We start from the raw sequence: 13,446 nt of genomic DNA on the forward strand, positions 1-13,446 counted from the left end.
GGGGGGACGCGGCCTCATGGGCACTGTCACATGAAGCGAGTGGTGTGGGGACACCGGGGCTCAGCCACCCCGGCCCAGCTCCCCAGCTGACACAGGCACCCGTTGTGATGGCACCTTTGCTCACGGACACACTCGGTATCCCCCGTGGTGAGCGCGGTGCCCGGCTCACCGGCCAGCGTGCTCTCAGACCCGCACCAGACCTTCCTGGCACGCTCCCACTCGTGTCCACGCACTCTGGCATGCGACACGGCCGTTGCCCCTGCCCCACTCGGGGCAGGGTGCCAGGGGACCCCCGGCTCTGCGATCTGCAGCCCCCCTCCCCGCTCGCAGTGTGGGGTGAGGCGTCAGGGCACCGCTGCCCCACTCCTGCCGCGGGGAGAGGCAGGAGGGGGCCCGGGGCTTTGCGATCCACACCGGCACCCCTGCCCCTGCTCCCGCCGTGGGACAGGGCGCGGGTGGACCCGGCTGCGCAACCCCCGCTCGCAGCGTGGGGCAGGGCGCGCAGACCCCCGACACGCTGCCCTGGCCCGGCCGGGCTGGCGGCGGAACGGCACCGGGGCAGGGGCGGCCGCCGACCCCCGCCCGCCGGGGCAGCCCCCAGGGAGGGGGCGTGGCTCGGGCGATAGGGGAGCCAATGGGCGGCGGCGGCGGTGAATATCAATGCCGGCCGGGCCAATAGGCGCGCAGCCATGCTGTTAACAGCTTAGGGGCGCGGAGCGGCGCAAAGCAGCGCTGCCGCCGCCGCGGGGAGCGGAGCGGTGCCGGGCTCCGCTGCACCGCACTCCCCCAGCCCGTCCCGGCCGCGGTTCCCCCGGCCCGCCATGGCGGCGGCCGTGGATGAGAGCGCCCTGCCCTCCATCTCCACTTTCGCTAACTTGCTGCCGCTGGAGGAGCGGCCCGCCGACATGCTCCACGTAAGCACCGGGCACCGGGGAGGGGGCGGCAAGGGGGGTATGGGGCAGAGCGTCCCGGGCTGGGGCTCAGCCCGGTTGGCGGGGGCGGCCCCCCTCCCGCCGTCGGAGGGCGCCCCGGGGGCGGCGCAGCCGGAGCGGTGCCGACCCGTCGGACGGGTTGGGGGGAGCCGCCGCCCCGAGCGGGAGGCGCGGACCGCGGTGCCCGAGCGGCGGGCGCCGCCGCAGCCGTCGCCCCGCCGGTCCTGACGCCCCTCTTCCCCGCAGAGGATGCTGCAGCAGGACGGCGCCGCCGCCGCTGTCAAGAGGGAGGAGGACGACTTGGGCAAGTTCGTGGACTTGGACTTCATCCTGGCGCACACCAGCAGCGGCGGGCAGGGGCCGCCCGGCTCCGGCCCCAACTACCCCCTGCCCGAGACCCCCGAGAGCTGCGGCACAACCTACGACAGCGACGGCTCCTACCCCACGCCGGGCAAGTTCCCGGCGCCGTACCCCGAGGGCCAGGGCCACAGCTACGTGGCCGAGCTTCTCACTCCGGACCTGCCCGGCCACTGCGACCTGCAACGAAGGGAGTACACGGAGCTGCGGGTGCCCGGCGGCCCCCCGCACCACCACCCCCATCACCACCCGCCCCTGCACCCGGCCCTGGCCCGCCCGTTGCCCCTGGACCCCGCGCAGCCCTTCGGGCCCCGCATCAAGAAGGAGCAGCCGGAGGAGCGTGCCTGCATGCTAGGGCTGCCCGCCGCCGAGTACCTGGGGCCGGGCGGCGGCGAGCACAAGCCGCGCGTGGTGCCGGGTCCCGGGCCGGGACCGGTGCCGGGGCCGCCGCTGCCTTACCCGGGCTTCGCCCACGGCCGCCTGGGGCCGCCGGAGGAGCCGCTGCCCGGCGCTGACCCCCACCTCCTGGCCGACCTGCCGCCCCACTACGCCGTGGCCCCGCACCGCTACGCGCCCCACTTCGCCCCCCAGCCGCCACCGCCGCCGCAGTTTCATGGACACTTCAGTGTTTTCAGGGAGCCCCTGAAGGGGCCGGGGCCGGGCCCGGCGGGGCTACCCGGGCTACTGGTCACGCCGCCCAACTCGCCGGTGCTGGAGTACTTCCCGGCCGGGGCCCCCCCCGAGGACTGCAAGCCCAAGCGCGGCCGCCGCTCGTGGGCGCGCAAGCGGACGGCCACGCACAACTGTGAATACCCGGGATGCGGCAAGACCTACACCAAGAGCTCCCACCTCAAGGCGCACATGCGGACCCACACGGGTAAGGGCGAGCCGGGGGGGCGCGGCCACGCGGGGGGAATGCGCAAAGGGTCCCGAGTGGGGGGGACCGGGGCGCACGGTGAGACCCGCGAGCCTGCTCCGGCGTGGTTCCTGGGGGCGTGGAGGGGCTCCGGGGGCACTGGGGACGGACGGAGAAGAGCCCCGGCGGTCAGTTTGGGGGTGCACGGAGGGTCCCCGTGGTGGGGCCGGGTGCAGGCACCCACAGACACGCTGTAGCCGGCACAGGGCTGCATGGAGGGGTTCTGCGTGAGGCAGGGTGCAAGTGGGGATACCTCCGGGAGTGCTCAGAAGCATCCCCGTGGTGGGGCTGGGCAGTGGCACACGGGGACCAAGGCACACAGCAAGACCACCCCCTTCTCTTTCTGGCTCCAGGCCCCAGGGGTGCCTCAAGAGGCACGGCCTGGGGGCAAATGGAGAGGGGAGACAGACTGGGGGGTGTGTGGTGAGACCCTCTGGCAGAGCTGGGATGGGGCACATGGTGTGGCCCCACAGCAGGGAGGGGCAGGGGAGCACCCACAGTTTGAAGTGGGGCAGGGGCACATGGAGGGGCTCTGCAATGGGGCAGGGGTGCCCAGAGGATGGGCCCCATCCAGGGCACATGGGACAGCAGAGCACATGGGGAAGGGCAGGAAGATGGGTGACAAGAGGAAAGGTGGGTCAGGCAAAGGTGCGCAGGTGGAGTTCCCTTCTCCTAAGGGTGGTGGGCAGGGGTCCCCCCCGAAAAGGTGAGGGTGCTGGGCAGGGGAGCCCAGGGGTGAAGGCAGAGGGAGGGTGGGGACCTCCAAGCCCGCTGACACCCCCCTCTCCTCTGCAGGCGAGAAGCCCTACCACTGCACCTGGGAAGGCTGTGGCTGGAAATTTGCCCGCTCCGACGAGCTGACTCGCCACTACCGCAAGCACACGGGGCACCGACCCTTCCAGTGCCACCTCTGCGAGCGGGCTTTCTCTCGCTCTGACCACCTCGCCCTCCACATGAAGCGGCACATGTGAGCGGTGGGCTGTGGCCGGACTAGGTGTCCCCGGAGCCAACTCACAGTGTAAATAGCGTCGGGCTGGGGATGGCACCGGGGAGCAGCCCGGCCGCCCAGCCCTCTCCGCTTGTAGTTGATAACTAGTTTTCTCCTCCTGCCCCTGCTGTGAGAGCTGGGCACAGCCGAGTGGTGGGGAAGGGCTGCTTTGGGGTGTAGAGGGGGAGCAAAGCTGCAAGAAGTGTCTCCAGCCCCTGCCCAGGTGCCCACCACTCAACTCCCTGTGCCTGGAAGGTCCCCCTCAGCCAGGCACCCGGTGAGTGGGGGGTGCTGGTGCAGCAGGGATCTGTCCCCAGAGCTCCTGGCTTGTATTTGGAATCAGCTTAGGAACCTTCCTCCTGCTCTGATCTTGGCACCCCTCTGGCTCCAGAGACTCTGGTGGCTGACTTTGGCCATGTTTTGGCTGGAGACCCGCACCCGCTGGGTGTGTGGGTCACAGCGCTGGGAAGTGGGTTGCTGGTCTTCTCGGTTGTGGCCATCAGAACAAGCCTCCTGACCCAAAAGCCCAGGCTGGATGGGGCAAGGGTGGGACCTGACTGTGGCTCATGGCTGTAAAGGTTTGCAGCGGTTGGCAGCGCAGCGTCAACTTGCAAAGGGAGCGGGGACGCTCCTGTCACCAGCTTGGGACCCCGCCGGGCAGTCCTGTCCTGGCCATTCCCACAGTTTTCTGCTCGGGAGCCTAAAATGGCTCTCCTGGCTCTCGTGTGCTTTCATTTGTCTTGTCCTTCCCCTCAGGATGACACCAGGTACTGCTGCAGCTGCCTTCTCCATGCTGCTTTTATAAATTTAGTGTGTAAAGGACAGTGAGTCCAGCTATGAATGCCCAGGTCTCTGCTATACTTGAAACTTTTGTAGGGGGGAAAAAAAAAAAGCTCAAAGGAAAATGAGTCTTTTTATGTGCAGCTTCTGCAAAGCAAGTTGTAAATTAAACAAAGCAGTAATATATAATGTTTCTGTTTTTTAATATATTTTTTTTCTTCCAGCTGGGAACACAGATGAGTCTCGGCTTTGGGAAGTGCACTGTTCCTGTCTGTGTATATTGTTAATTAACATTTCTCTGCTTGGGCACGTTAGGTCTCTCGCACTCCGAAATGTTACTTTTCTTTATATGCAAACTGTTGAAATATTGTGATCTGCTGTATAATAAATAAACAAGATGTAAACATGAAAGAGCCAGGAGAGTTTACTTTAAGGCTTTCTTCTAAGAGGAGAGGGTGAGGCTGGGCTCGCTTGTCAGTAAATATTTACATCGATGTTCATTTCTGCTTAAGCTAGCTGTGGAGGATCGATGGGGAACGCCCAAGCCTCGGCATCTGAGCAGCATCTCCTGTGCAACAGCTCTTGAGTCACCCCACTTCCCCGTGCCTCAGTTTCCCTAATCTGCAGATGGGGCAATTGCGGCACTGGGATGGCGTGACTGATCCTGCGGTGAGTCACTGCCGAGGGGAACGGCAGCCGAAACCCTACTGGGAGCCTTGCTGCTCCTGTCTTCTTCCCGAGCGGTCCCGTCCCGCTGTCCCCTGCAGCGGGAGCTCCGTGGCACCAGCCTTGTGGTCACAACCAGGAGGTTGGTGGCAGCCGCCCAGCCCTGTGTGCTGTCCCTGCTGTCCTCCCGGGGGTGGCCCAGCAGCTTGGCGGGGTTCGGGTGCTGAGGTTTCCCTGCGTTAATAGGTGGTGACTCAGCACAAGCGTGCTGGCAGGTCCCGAGCTCAGCAAGCAGGTCTGGCTCCATCCCTCTCCCTCCCATGGCTGATTACCCGTGATGCACGCATCCCTCTGAAGGCTGGGGCTTGTCCGGACCTGACACCATGCTGGCAGTGCAGGGAGCATGCCGTACGGGCTGTGCGGTGCCCTGGCCCAGGGTGGTGGTGGCTTCCTCCTCCTATGCTTGCTGCTGCAACCCCAGGCGGCCGGCCAGGGCTGGGGGATGCCCTGGGGCTCCTTGCCCCACAAGCGGAAATGGGATATAGCTGTGCTGCGATCATGGGCTGGGCAGGGCTGATCCCGCTCCTTCCCAGTTTCATGCTTGCAGTAGTGGACAGTGAAACTGGAAAAAGGGATGGGAAGGGCAGAGTGGGACTGATGCCTCCCTGAGGGGTGACTTAGTGTTTTGGGGTCAGGCTGATTGTTCTGGGGCCAGCACCCAGCCTTGGGGTCTTCCCTGAGCAGGTACAAAAGCGTGGGTGACTCCAGGCAGGGTGGCAGCAGCTTGGGATGTCGCGTCCTGCCTGCGGGCCTGGGCATGGGACCATGGGACTGCATCCACAGGTGTCACAGATCCACCAGGCTCAATCACTTGTCCTTTCCACAGCCGCCTCCACCCTCTGCTTGCCCCACTTTCTGAGAGGTGTCTGTGTGGGGGTGACTGTGCTGGGACACCAGTAACCTGTGGTGGGGTACCAGGGGTGTCTCGCTCCTGGGACCCCCGGTACCCAAAGGCGACGGCCCGACGCTGGTGGGGTGCCTGGAGCAAAACTGCTGCCTCTTCCTTGGAGACTTGTTCAAAACGTCACATGGAGGGAGAGGGAGAGGGAAAGGTGTGGGCTGTTTGAATTAGCGATGAGTCAGGCTGGCAAAGCCAGATGGGGAGAGAGTGCGTGCCTGCGTGTTTGTGTGCGTATAAGTAATCTCTGGCTTTGTGTTTTTATTATGATTATTATTTTTATTTCCAGGGGAACGATGAATTTCTCCAACCATCCTGTCCCACTGGAAAGGCTGGCTCTGCTGTCCTGTCCTCCCTAAGCATCCTGGGAGCCGGAGTGACGGTCCGCGGCTGTTTTGAGGTTCGGCTCTGAGATCAGAGCACAAACCAGTTCTTCCTCGCCTTTCATCATCGCTGTGCTGGGGCGGGAGCAAGGCCCGGCTCTGCTGCTGCTGCCGTACATGAAGGCGAGAGCAGGGGAAGGTGCTTTGGCTCCTTCTCAGGGCAGAGCCGCTCCAGGTTCGCTCCCCTGGGCCTGGGGCAAGGGCTCCTTCGGGCACCTGATGGGGCATGGCAGTCACAGGGACCGGCATGGCCGGGAACCTCGCCTGGGTGAGGAATGGCTGTAGTGGAAATGCCAATTATGGTTAATTCGTTGTTAATAAAAAACACCCTCTCCAATTGCCTGGGCCAAGATGCATTCTCCGTTGGAGAGCCCGATCCTGTCCCCAGCAAAACCTGCCCTGCAAAGTGATGAGGGCAGCAGGAAAACACCCTCGGGAGCACTGAGGAAGGCAGGGCTGGGGCACAATCCCTGCCTGCGGTCCATGTGCCCACGGTCAGATGGAAAGTGCTTTGCCTCAGCCTGGCAGGGGAACGTGGGGACCCAAAACACACCAGTCAACCAGGTGGGACCCTGCTTTGCAGGAGATGTGGCACTAGCAGTGTGTCCTGTGCCAGAGAGGAGAGGGGGATGCTCCAGAGAATCCAGGCTGGTGCCTGAAGAGCTGATTTACCCACGGACAACCCCTGGGACTGCAGCTGGCCCAGCCTGGGGCAGGTCCTGGATCACACACTGGGCTGCTGCAGGGATGGTGCAGAGGGAAAGCTGGCTGGCAGGGCAATGCAGACCCTGCTCTGTGTCCTATCTCCCTCCACCAGCCTGGCCTTTCCCCCTTGGTCACCTCCTGTCAAAAAGTCCCCTGGGAGCTGTCGTGGTGGGCGATGCAGAGGTCCCTGAGCCCCCCTGCAAACCTCAAGGTGCAGCCCCATGTCTTTGGGGTGCAGCTGAACCGGCACAGCAGGTAGGCAAGCGGGGAAGGGAAGGAGTGAGGCATGAAGAAACAGCTCCTGGCAGAGGGGTGAGTCATGGCCGCAGCATGGCCTGGCACCCTGCAGTCACCTGCCAGCCAGAGCGGGGCCCCGGGGGTTTCGTGGCTGGAGCAGGGGGGCAAAGAGCAGCTCAGGTGGGTTTCTGTCCTATGGGGATGACTCAGCTCGTGGGGATACCCCATGCAGCCCACAGGTCCCACAGGGCTGGCCCAGGGTTGCGAGGTGGTGGGGAGGGGTTGCAGGTCTGGGAGGGTTCCTTGCGCAGGGCTCGACCCTGGGGTTGCTGTGGTCCATGGGAACAGCACAGAGCTGGGGTTGGGACATGGGTACTGGAGGTGGGACGTAGCCGGGGTGCTTCGGAGTGGTAGGGACGACTTGGGGGTGCGTGGAGGGGCTGACACAGACCTTTCCTTGATGCAACGTGAGGTGGGAGCTCGGCTCCCCAGGGCTGAGGTGTCCCTGCTGAAGGACACTCCCGGGGCTGGTGTCCCCACTGCGAGCAGGGCAGGGGGAAGTGTCCCATCCCTGCCATGGGGGGAAGGTCCAGCAGCCTGCCCCTGCGTCCCGGCTGCTTCGGGTGGGCCAGGCGCCGTGATAACGGGGCTGTGGCTGTGGCTGTCACCGCACCCTTAGGAAACATTTGGCTTCAGGCACCTGAACCCACGGGGAAGCGATAACTCCCCGGCTCGCTCGCCCTGCCTGGACCCACACCTGGTGCTATCATGCCTTAGTCACACACCGAGAGTTTTTCCACTGCCGGGCCCCAGATAACCTCCTCCCGCCCCACTGGCCGTGGTGTTTGCACTTGTCCTCCTCCGCTGGTGCCAGGCCGGGAGACACGCACACCTTGAGCCCTGGGCTGGAGGCACGCACACCTCTGGCCTCGGGCCACCTTTGGCCATGCCTGGCAGTTGGAGCACGGTCAAAGGGCACGAGGAGCATCCTTCCCCCAGGACTCGGAGGGGTGGGCAGCTGGCTGGGAGGGGACCAGCGCTGCCTGCCTGCCTGGGCTAAATGCGGGGGGACATCCCTCCCCCAGCTGTTGGGTGGCAGTGAGGTCACCCAGGCTTGGCACCCTGTGCCCGCAGGATGGCAGGAGGTGGGTGATGGGGTTGCAGTGACAGGACAGTGCTCCTGGCTTTTGCTGTCCCCCTGCCAAAGCCCCAGGCGCAGGAGCACCAGGCTCCCTGCCATTGCTGGCTTTCCCCGACCCGCTACATCCCCTGGGCTCTCGCTGTGCCCTGGCAAAGCAGGACCCCGGTGCTCCCAGGAGGTGACAGACCCGGGCACGTGTCCCTGGCAGGACTCTCCAGGATGGACCAGGTGTGTGCGGGCTGACAAAGGTCTCCAGCTGTGCCCCTTTGCTCTTTGAAGGCTGTTGCAAGCTCTGGGATACAGCGGCTGCTGCCCAGAAACAACATCTCCGGGTTCCTTGAAGGCAGTGCTAATTGCTCTGCTCCTGATCAGGTTATCAGAAGCACCCAGCTAATGCATTTCACTTGCAGGTCCTTACGGCTCCTGGTGGGACACAGCCCCACAGTGACACCCACGCTCACAGAGGTGCGGGGGAGGCGAGCTGTGAACAGCGCAACCCAGCTGCCCACGATCTCCACCTTTCATGAGGTTAAAAAGCTGCTACCCTGGGGAGAGGAGCTCAGAACATGCTGTGGGCTTGGTTTGTTGGAGAGAAGTGAGTTATCACTCTGCACTGGGGCAGAGCTTGGGCTGAGTCTTGCTGGGATAGAGCTGGAAGCTGGGCTTGAGCAGGTCAGGCCCAAAAGTGGGGGATATAATCAATGGCCACCTGTCTCTGGATTTTATTTCAGGACTGGTTGTGTTTTCTCTAAGTGCTGTTTATCAACATGAACAGACTGTGAACGACCCGCCAGTGAGGGGCAAAAAGAGAGGTCCTCTTTCTCTGGTCCTACCAAGCTCTCTCTGGAGCAGCAGTGCCAGGCTTGCCGGGCAGGCAGAGCAGGGCTGAGACTGCAAAGGCAGAGGAAGGCAGCACTGGGAAAGCCCTGTCTCCTTCTGCAGACCCACCTTGGGGGAGCGCAGACCCCACCTCCAGGCCAGCCATGGCAAGAAAGCAATGAAAGGTGTGAGAAATGATTAGGAACGGCCATGTGCTGATGGGGGGAGGACTTGGGTGGACGTGGCAGAGCTGAGAGCAAACGGACAGGACAGGAGAAACCTTGGGATCAGCTCTGTCCTTGGGGAAGGGTGGGCTGAGATGCTAAAAACCATCCCTGGCAGTGTGGGAGGGGGCAGAAAAGGGGTTAAATGATTCCTGGGGACAACAGATGACAGTGCAGAGGTGTTGCCAGCTCTCCTTGGGGCACACTGGCACTGGCTAGGCCCCAGTGCAGAGTTGACTTGCCAGTCCCCGTGGGAAGGGATCACCAGTGGGATGGGAATGGCTGCAACTCCAGCACAGCCTGGTTGAGGGGCTGTGTGCTGGAGTCACCCTGACACAGCGGGGTTCAGCTCACCTCGGGGCTGCACAGAAGAGATCCCCTCAGGGACACTCTCTCTCCTGGGCTATCTGAGGTGGCTGGCAGATCCCTGTGGATCTCTGTGCCCCATACCAAAACCTTCTGCTTCAGACAATCCTCTGCCAGGCAGCCTTGCTCCTGCCTTGATGCAGTGGGAAGGTGATTTCTTGAAGTCCCTCCTGGCCCCACACTACTGTTTCCTCCCCCTTCCCCCCTCTCTTTCCTCCTACAAGGAAGCGGAAACAGGACAGTCCTATTAACAAAACTTTCACTCCTGGCTGACCGCAGCCTCAGGTAAGCACGGCAGCTCCGGACCACTTCGGGAGGGCTTTCCTGCCAAGCGTGAAGGCGAGGAGCGTACGCTTTGTAAAACGAAGCCAGGACGTGCAGCCCGAACGCGCCTCGTGGTGCAGCGCCCGCCTGGCAGGCGGCCACCTGGCACGGCTGGCTCACTGCTGGCAAGGCCGACACGGGCTGGCGGGGAGTGCGGGAGGGCATGACAGCCACGAGCGAGTGCCTCAGGACCCTGCGAGGAGATGGGAAAACTCCTTACAAGCTCTGTGGGGAACTGGGGTCGGCCCCAAGACCCCTGGAAGAGCAGGGCACTGTGCCTGGCTGCCCTCTGCCATCGTGCCGGGCAGGTGGTGGGGTGGGGGCAGCCTGCCCCTGCCCTGCCCCGCAGCCCCGGTGTCCCCGGCTGACGCAGAGCCCAGCAGCCCATCACCAAGACCCCGGGTGAGGAGCACCCCTGGCTTGTCACCTCGGGCAACTGGGGGGCGAGGGTGGGAGCACCCTGGCAGGCCCCGCACGCCCTGCAGCCCCCTGCTCCTGCACACGGGGCGACCTCCGGCCGCGGGCCGGGCTGAGGTGAGGGGTGGCCCCGGGCCGGGCTCCGAGACACCCGCCGGGCCCGGGCCGAGCACGGCTGTGCTGCCACCTCCTGGCGCGGGAGCGCGTCCCGCCTGCAGCGGGCTCTCCGCCCGGAGCGCGGAAGCTCGTAGGTGGGCCCCGGGCGGGTGCGGGTGCTGCCGCTGGGCCACGGGGGAGGCGGCACCGGGCCAGGGGCTAACGCGACCTGCCGGGAGCGGGGCGCGAACCCACAGCCCTCAGCCCCTCCACGCCCCCGCGGTGCGCTCCCCAAAGGGCTCCGGTCACTTCCGGGCGCCTCTCGGCGGGAGCGGAAGTGGCGCTGCCCGGGCCGCTGTGGTGGTCGCACCGTCCCGGTGGCCGCGGAGCCGGCGCGGGTGGGTGAGCGCGGGACCGGCCGGGCTCGGGGCTGCTGCGGCCCCACGGCGGCGCCTCGCCCCGCCCGTCCTCCCGCGGGCTTCCCGGGACCCCGCCGCGGGGCTCGGGGCCGCGGGCTCGGCGTGCGTGGCCGCCAGGACCGGCCGGGTACAAGGCCCCGTTGTTGGGCCTGGGGGGGGATGGGGAGGCGGCTGAGGGAGGGGTGTGTGTGTACATCCGTGTGTGTGTGTAGGTGCACGTGTGTGTATATATGCACACGGGCGTGCTTGTGTGTGTCTGGGATAGTCCCCGCGGGAGGCGCACGTTAACTCCGGCGCCCTGGTTTCCCCCCTCGCCCCAGAGCTGGAGGGGACGGACAGGACGGCGGCAGAGGCGGCCAGCGGGCAGGCGGAGAGATGGCGACGGGCGCGGACGTGCGGGACATCCTGGAGCTGGGCGGCGTGGAGTCGGAGAACACGGGCACCATCAACAAAAAGGATATCATCAACTCGGATAAGGTGAACTGCGATGCCCTAAGGGGCCGCTGCTTGTTTTGTAGGCACTGACTGAGCTTGCATGTGGTGTCTGGGGTGAACACTGGAAAAAAAGATGGAATAAAACATGTTCCTACCATAGTCCATTTCTTTTCGAGCTTCCTAGGAGTATCTGGAAATGCCTGGAGGGCCCCACTCCTGGGTTCCTGGTGTTCTTAGTTAAGTGTGCTGTGGCATTAGGGGCGGTGTTTAAGCTAGAGCTGTGTAAGTGGTGTCCTGGTGAGCTGGGCCTGTCCCCAGGACATTTTCAGCTGTCTCTAAAATTCCCATTTTGTGGAGCAAGCATAAAGTGTGTTTACCGTTTAGCCCCCAAGCAGATGGAAATAGTATAACCCAGTCCTGTTTTAGAAGAAAAAAGTAGTCTGACTTGATTGAACAGTAAATGCCTTCAAACCACGGGAGCAGTCCCTGTGCGGGGAAGGTGTGTGTCTGGGGTTTGGGAGAATTGGGATGTGTTGCCTGTGGGAACGTGGACGAGTTAGTAAGCTCTGTTAAGGATGTATGCTGTCATGTGCTGCATTCTGTGTGGTAATATGCTACGGTATGTTGTTGTCTTCTGTATTTGAAATTGGGGTAAGGTCTTGGCTGTCCCATGCTTTGCAAGGTGTTGGGAAGGTCAATTCATGAGTAGTTACAAAGTGTGGAAGTGCTTGGAAATGAGCCGGGGGGGATTAAATCCCCAGGAGCTCTCTGGTACAGAGATGGTCTGATTTGAAGTAAAGCCTGTGTATTTGCTTGGAAAAAAAACCCACCACCAAAACGGAACCAAACATACGCAGCCACCCCGTCCCTGAAAGTACTTCCTGACTGTGTTTGCCACCACTGAAATGTTTTTCTCTGAAGAGAAGCGCAATGCTTTCATGACTGCCTTGCTGGGCATAGGACACATAGTATAATTGGTGTAATGGAAAACTGATGAGTTTCAGTAATTTAAAGGCTGGAATGTTAAAATCGCCAGTTATCAGCTGTGTTGGTGAATAGCGTGTCTGGTGAGCAGCTCGTTGGCTGGATTCAGCCTGCAGTGTTGTGCCGCTGAGTGTTTGGAGTTGCGAGGTCTGTGATTTGGATGCGTTTGTCTGTTAGCTAGCAGAGAGCTGAAGGAGTACTGGTGGCTGTCTGTCTCTCTCTTGGAGCAGAGAATAAGATGGATTTCTCCTTAAATTTACTGTAACAGAGAGAGGAAGGGGAGGTGCAATGAGAGGTTTCAGGAGGAGTGCAGGAGGCCACTTGCGTCCATGAGTGAAACATTCTGAATTTCTACAAAGTGCAGAAACTAAATCAAACGAAAGGTATAAGCCCTTATCGCATGGAGAGCGCAAAATTGCTCATAACGGTGCAGCACTTGCTCAGGAAGTAGATCTGTTCTCAATTAGAAAAGAAACAGATTGATGTCTTTAAATCACAAGAGAACCGTGAAGTACTTTCCAGTCCATTAGTGACAGAGAATGTTAAAATAAAAATTACTAGGCATAAAAACATTTAAATCAGCAGGACTGAGTAATTTGTTCTCAACTCCTAAAAGAGCTGGCTGAGCTGATCTCCGACCTGCTGGTATTAACTTTTAATAAATCTGGGAACTTTGGGGGAATTCCAGAAGCCTGTGTTCAAACCGGGTGTGTGGTGACCTGTGGGTAGCTGCCTCGGTTGGCCTTACATTGCTCCTGGGCAAAGTGATGGACACGCTAGGAGAAAGGTGTTTGATTGGGAGTGAAAAGGTGCTAATATAATGAATGTCTGTCATGAAGTTTTATGGAAAGTGGTTGTAGTCCAAGGTGATAGAGTATTATTTTTTAATGGGATTTTGAATTTGCTCGATAAGGCTGACTGTATGGATTTAATACAATTTATGATACAGTGTTAGTTTTACTAATGTGTAATATTCTGATTTAAAAGTTGGTAGTGATATGGTAAACAAGTACTTAAAAGTAGTGACATGGCTAGTAGTTATAAAGACAGTACAGGTAGACCAAATGCTCTGGACTACTCCGTAAACTTGGCCCACTTAAATAAAGTGTACCTTGTTAAGGCGGCTGTTACTGTATCTGCCTGAATCCAAAGCCGATTACTTTATAAACTTGTGTATGTGACATGAGGTGGACTGCGTCCTATAAACCATGACAAGGGTTTAGGGACCAGATTGAATTGTCTACATTGAATTCCTAGTCTGAAGAAACTATGTGAAAAATTTGCTGTATAAATGGGAGA

General features: G+C 61.3%; 2 protein-coding genes across 6 annotated transcripts in view; both read left to right on the forward strand.

The window, feature by feature from the left end:
* Window positions 1-700: 700 nt before the first annotated feature.
* KLF17 (KLF transcription factor 17) lies at window positions 701-6,269 on the forward strand. Of its 4 annotated transcripts, none has more exons than XM_068407064.1 (4): window positions 701-914; window positions 1,179-2,166; window positions 3,001-3,172; window positions 5,887-6,269. In XM_068407064.1, exons 1-4 carry the CDS (start codon window positions 822-824, stop codon window positions 5,954-5,956), a joined length of 1,323 nt encoding a protein of 440 aa, XP_068263165.1. In that variant the 5' UTR covers window positions 701-821; the 3' UTR covers window positions 5,957-6,269. The 4 variants fall into 4 exon arrangements, with proteins under 4 accessions (XP_068263165.1, XP_068263168.1, XP_068263166.1 ...); XM_068407067.1 differs by lacking the exon at window positions 5,887-6,269 and adding an exon at window positions 4,486-5,880; XM_068407065.1 differs by lacking the exon at window positions 5,887-6,269 and adding an exon at window positions 4,198-4,384.
* Window positions 6,270-10,123: 3,854 nt separating this feature from the next.
* Window positions 10,124-13,446, forward strand: part of DMAP1 (DNA methyltransferase 1 associated protein 1) — a 30,623-nt gene continuing 27,300 nt past the window's right edge. Inside the window, exons 1-2 of one of the 2 annotated variants that reach the window (XM_068406079.1) lie at window positions 10,124-10,198; window positions 11,049-11,205. In XM_068406079.1, the coding sequence (XP_068262180.1) occupies window positions 11,104-11,205 (102 nt within the window). In that variant the 5' untranslated portion in view covers window positions 10,124-10,198; window positions 11,049-11,103. Of the gene's footprint in view, window positions 10,199-10,651; window positions 10,708-11,048; window positions 11,206-13,446 lie in introns of those variants that run through there. The other variant, XM_068406078.1, reaches the window with a different exon arrangement.

The sequence above is a fragment of the Nyctibius grandis genome, chromosome 8 (genome assembly GCF_013368605.1).
Source record: "Nyctibius grandis isolate bNycGra1 chromosome 8, bNycGra1.pri, whole genome shotgun sequence".
Lineage (NCBI taxonomy): Eukaryota > Metazoa > Chordata > Aves > Nyctibiiformes > Nyctibiidae > Nyctibius > Nyctibius grandis.

Coding starts and splice junctions, on each gene's coding strand:
- KLF17 (XM_068407064.1), top strand. CDS start 822: ATGGCGGCGGCCGTGGATGAGAGCGCCCTGCCCTCCATCTCCACTTTC. Junction 2,167..3,000: donor GCACATGCGGACCCACACGG/GTAAGGGCGAGC, acceptor TCTCCTCTGCAG/GCGAGAAGCCCTACCACTGC. Junction 3,173..5,886: donor CTCCACATGAAGCGGCACAT/GTGAGCGGTGGG, acceptor TTTTATTTCCAG/GGGAACGATGAATTTCTCCA.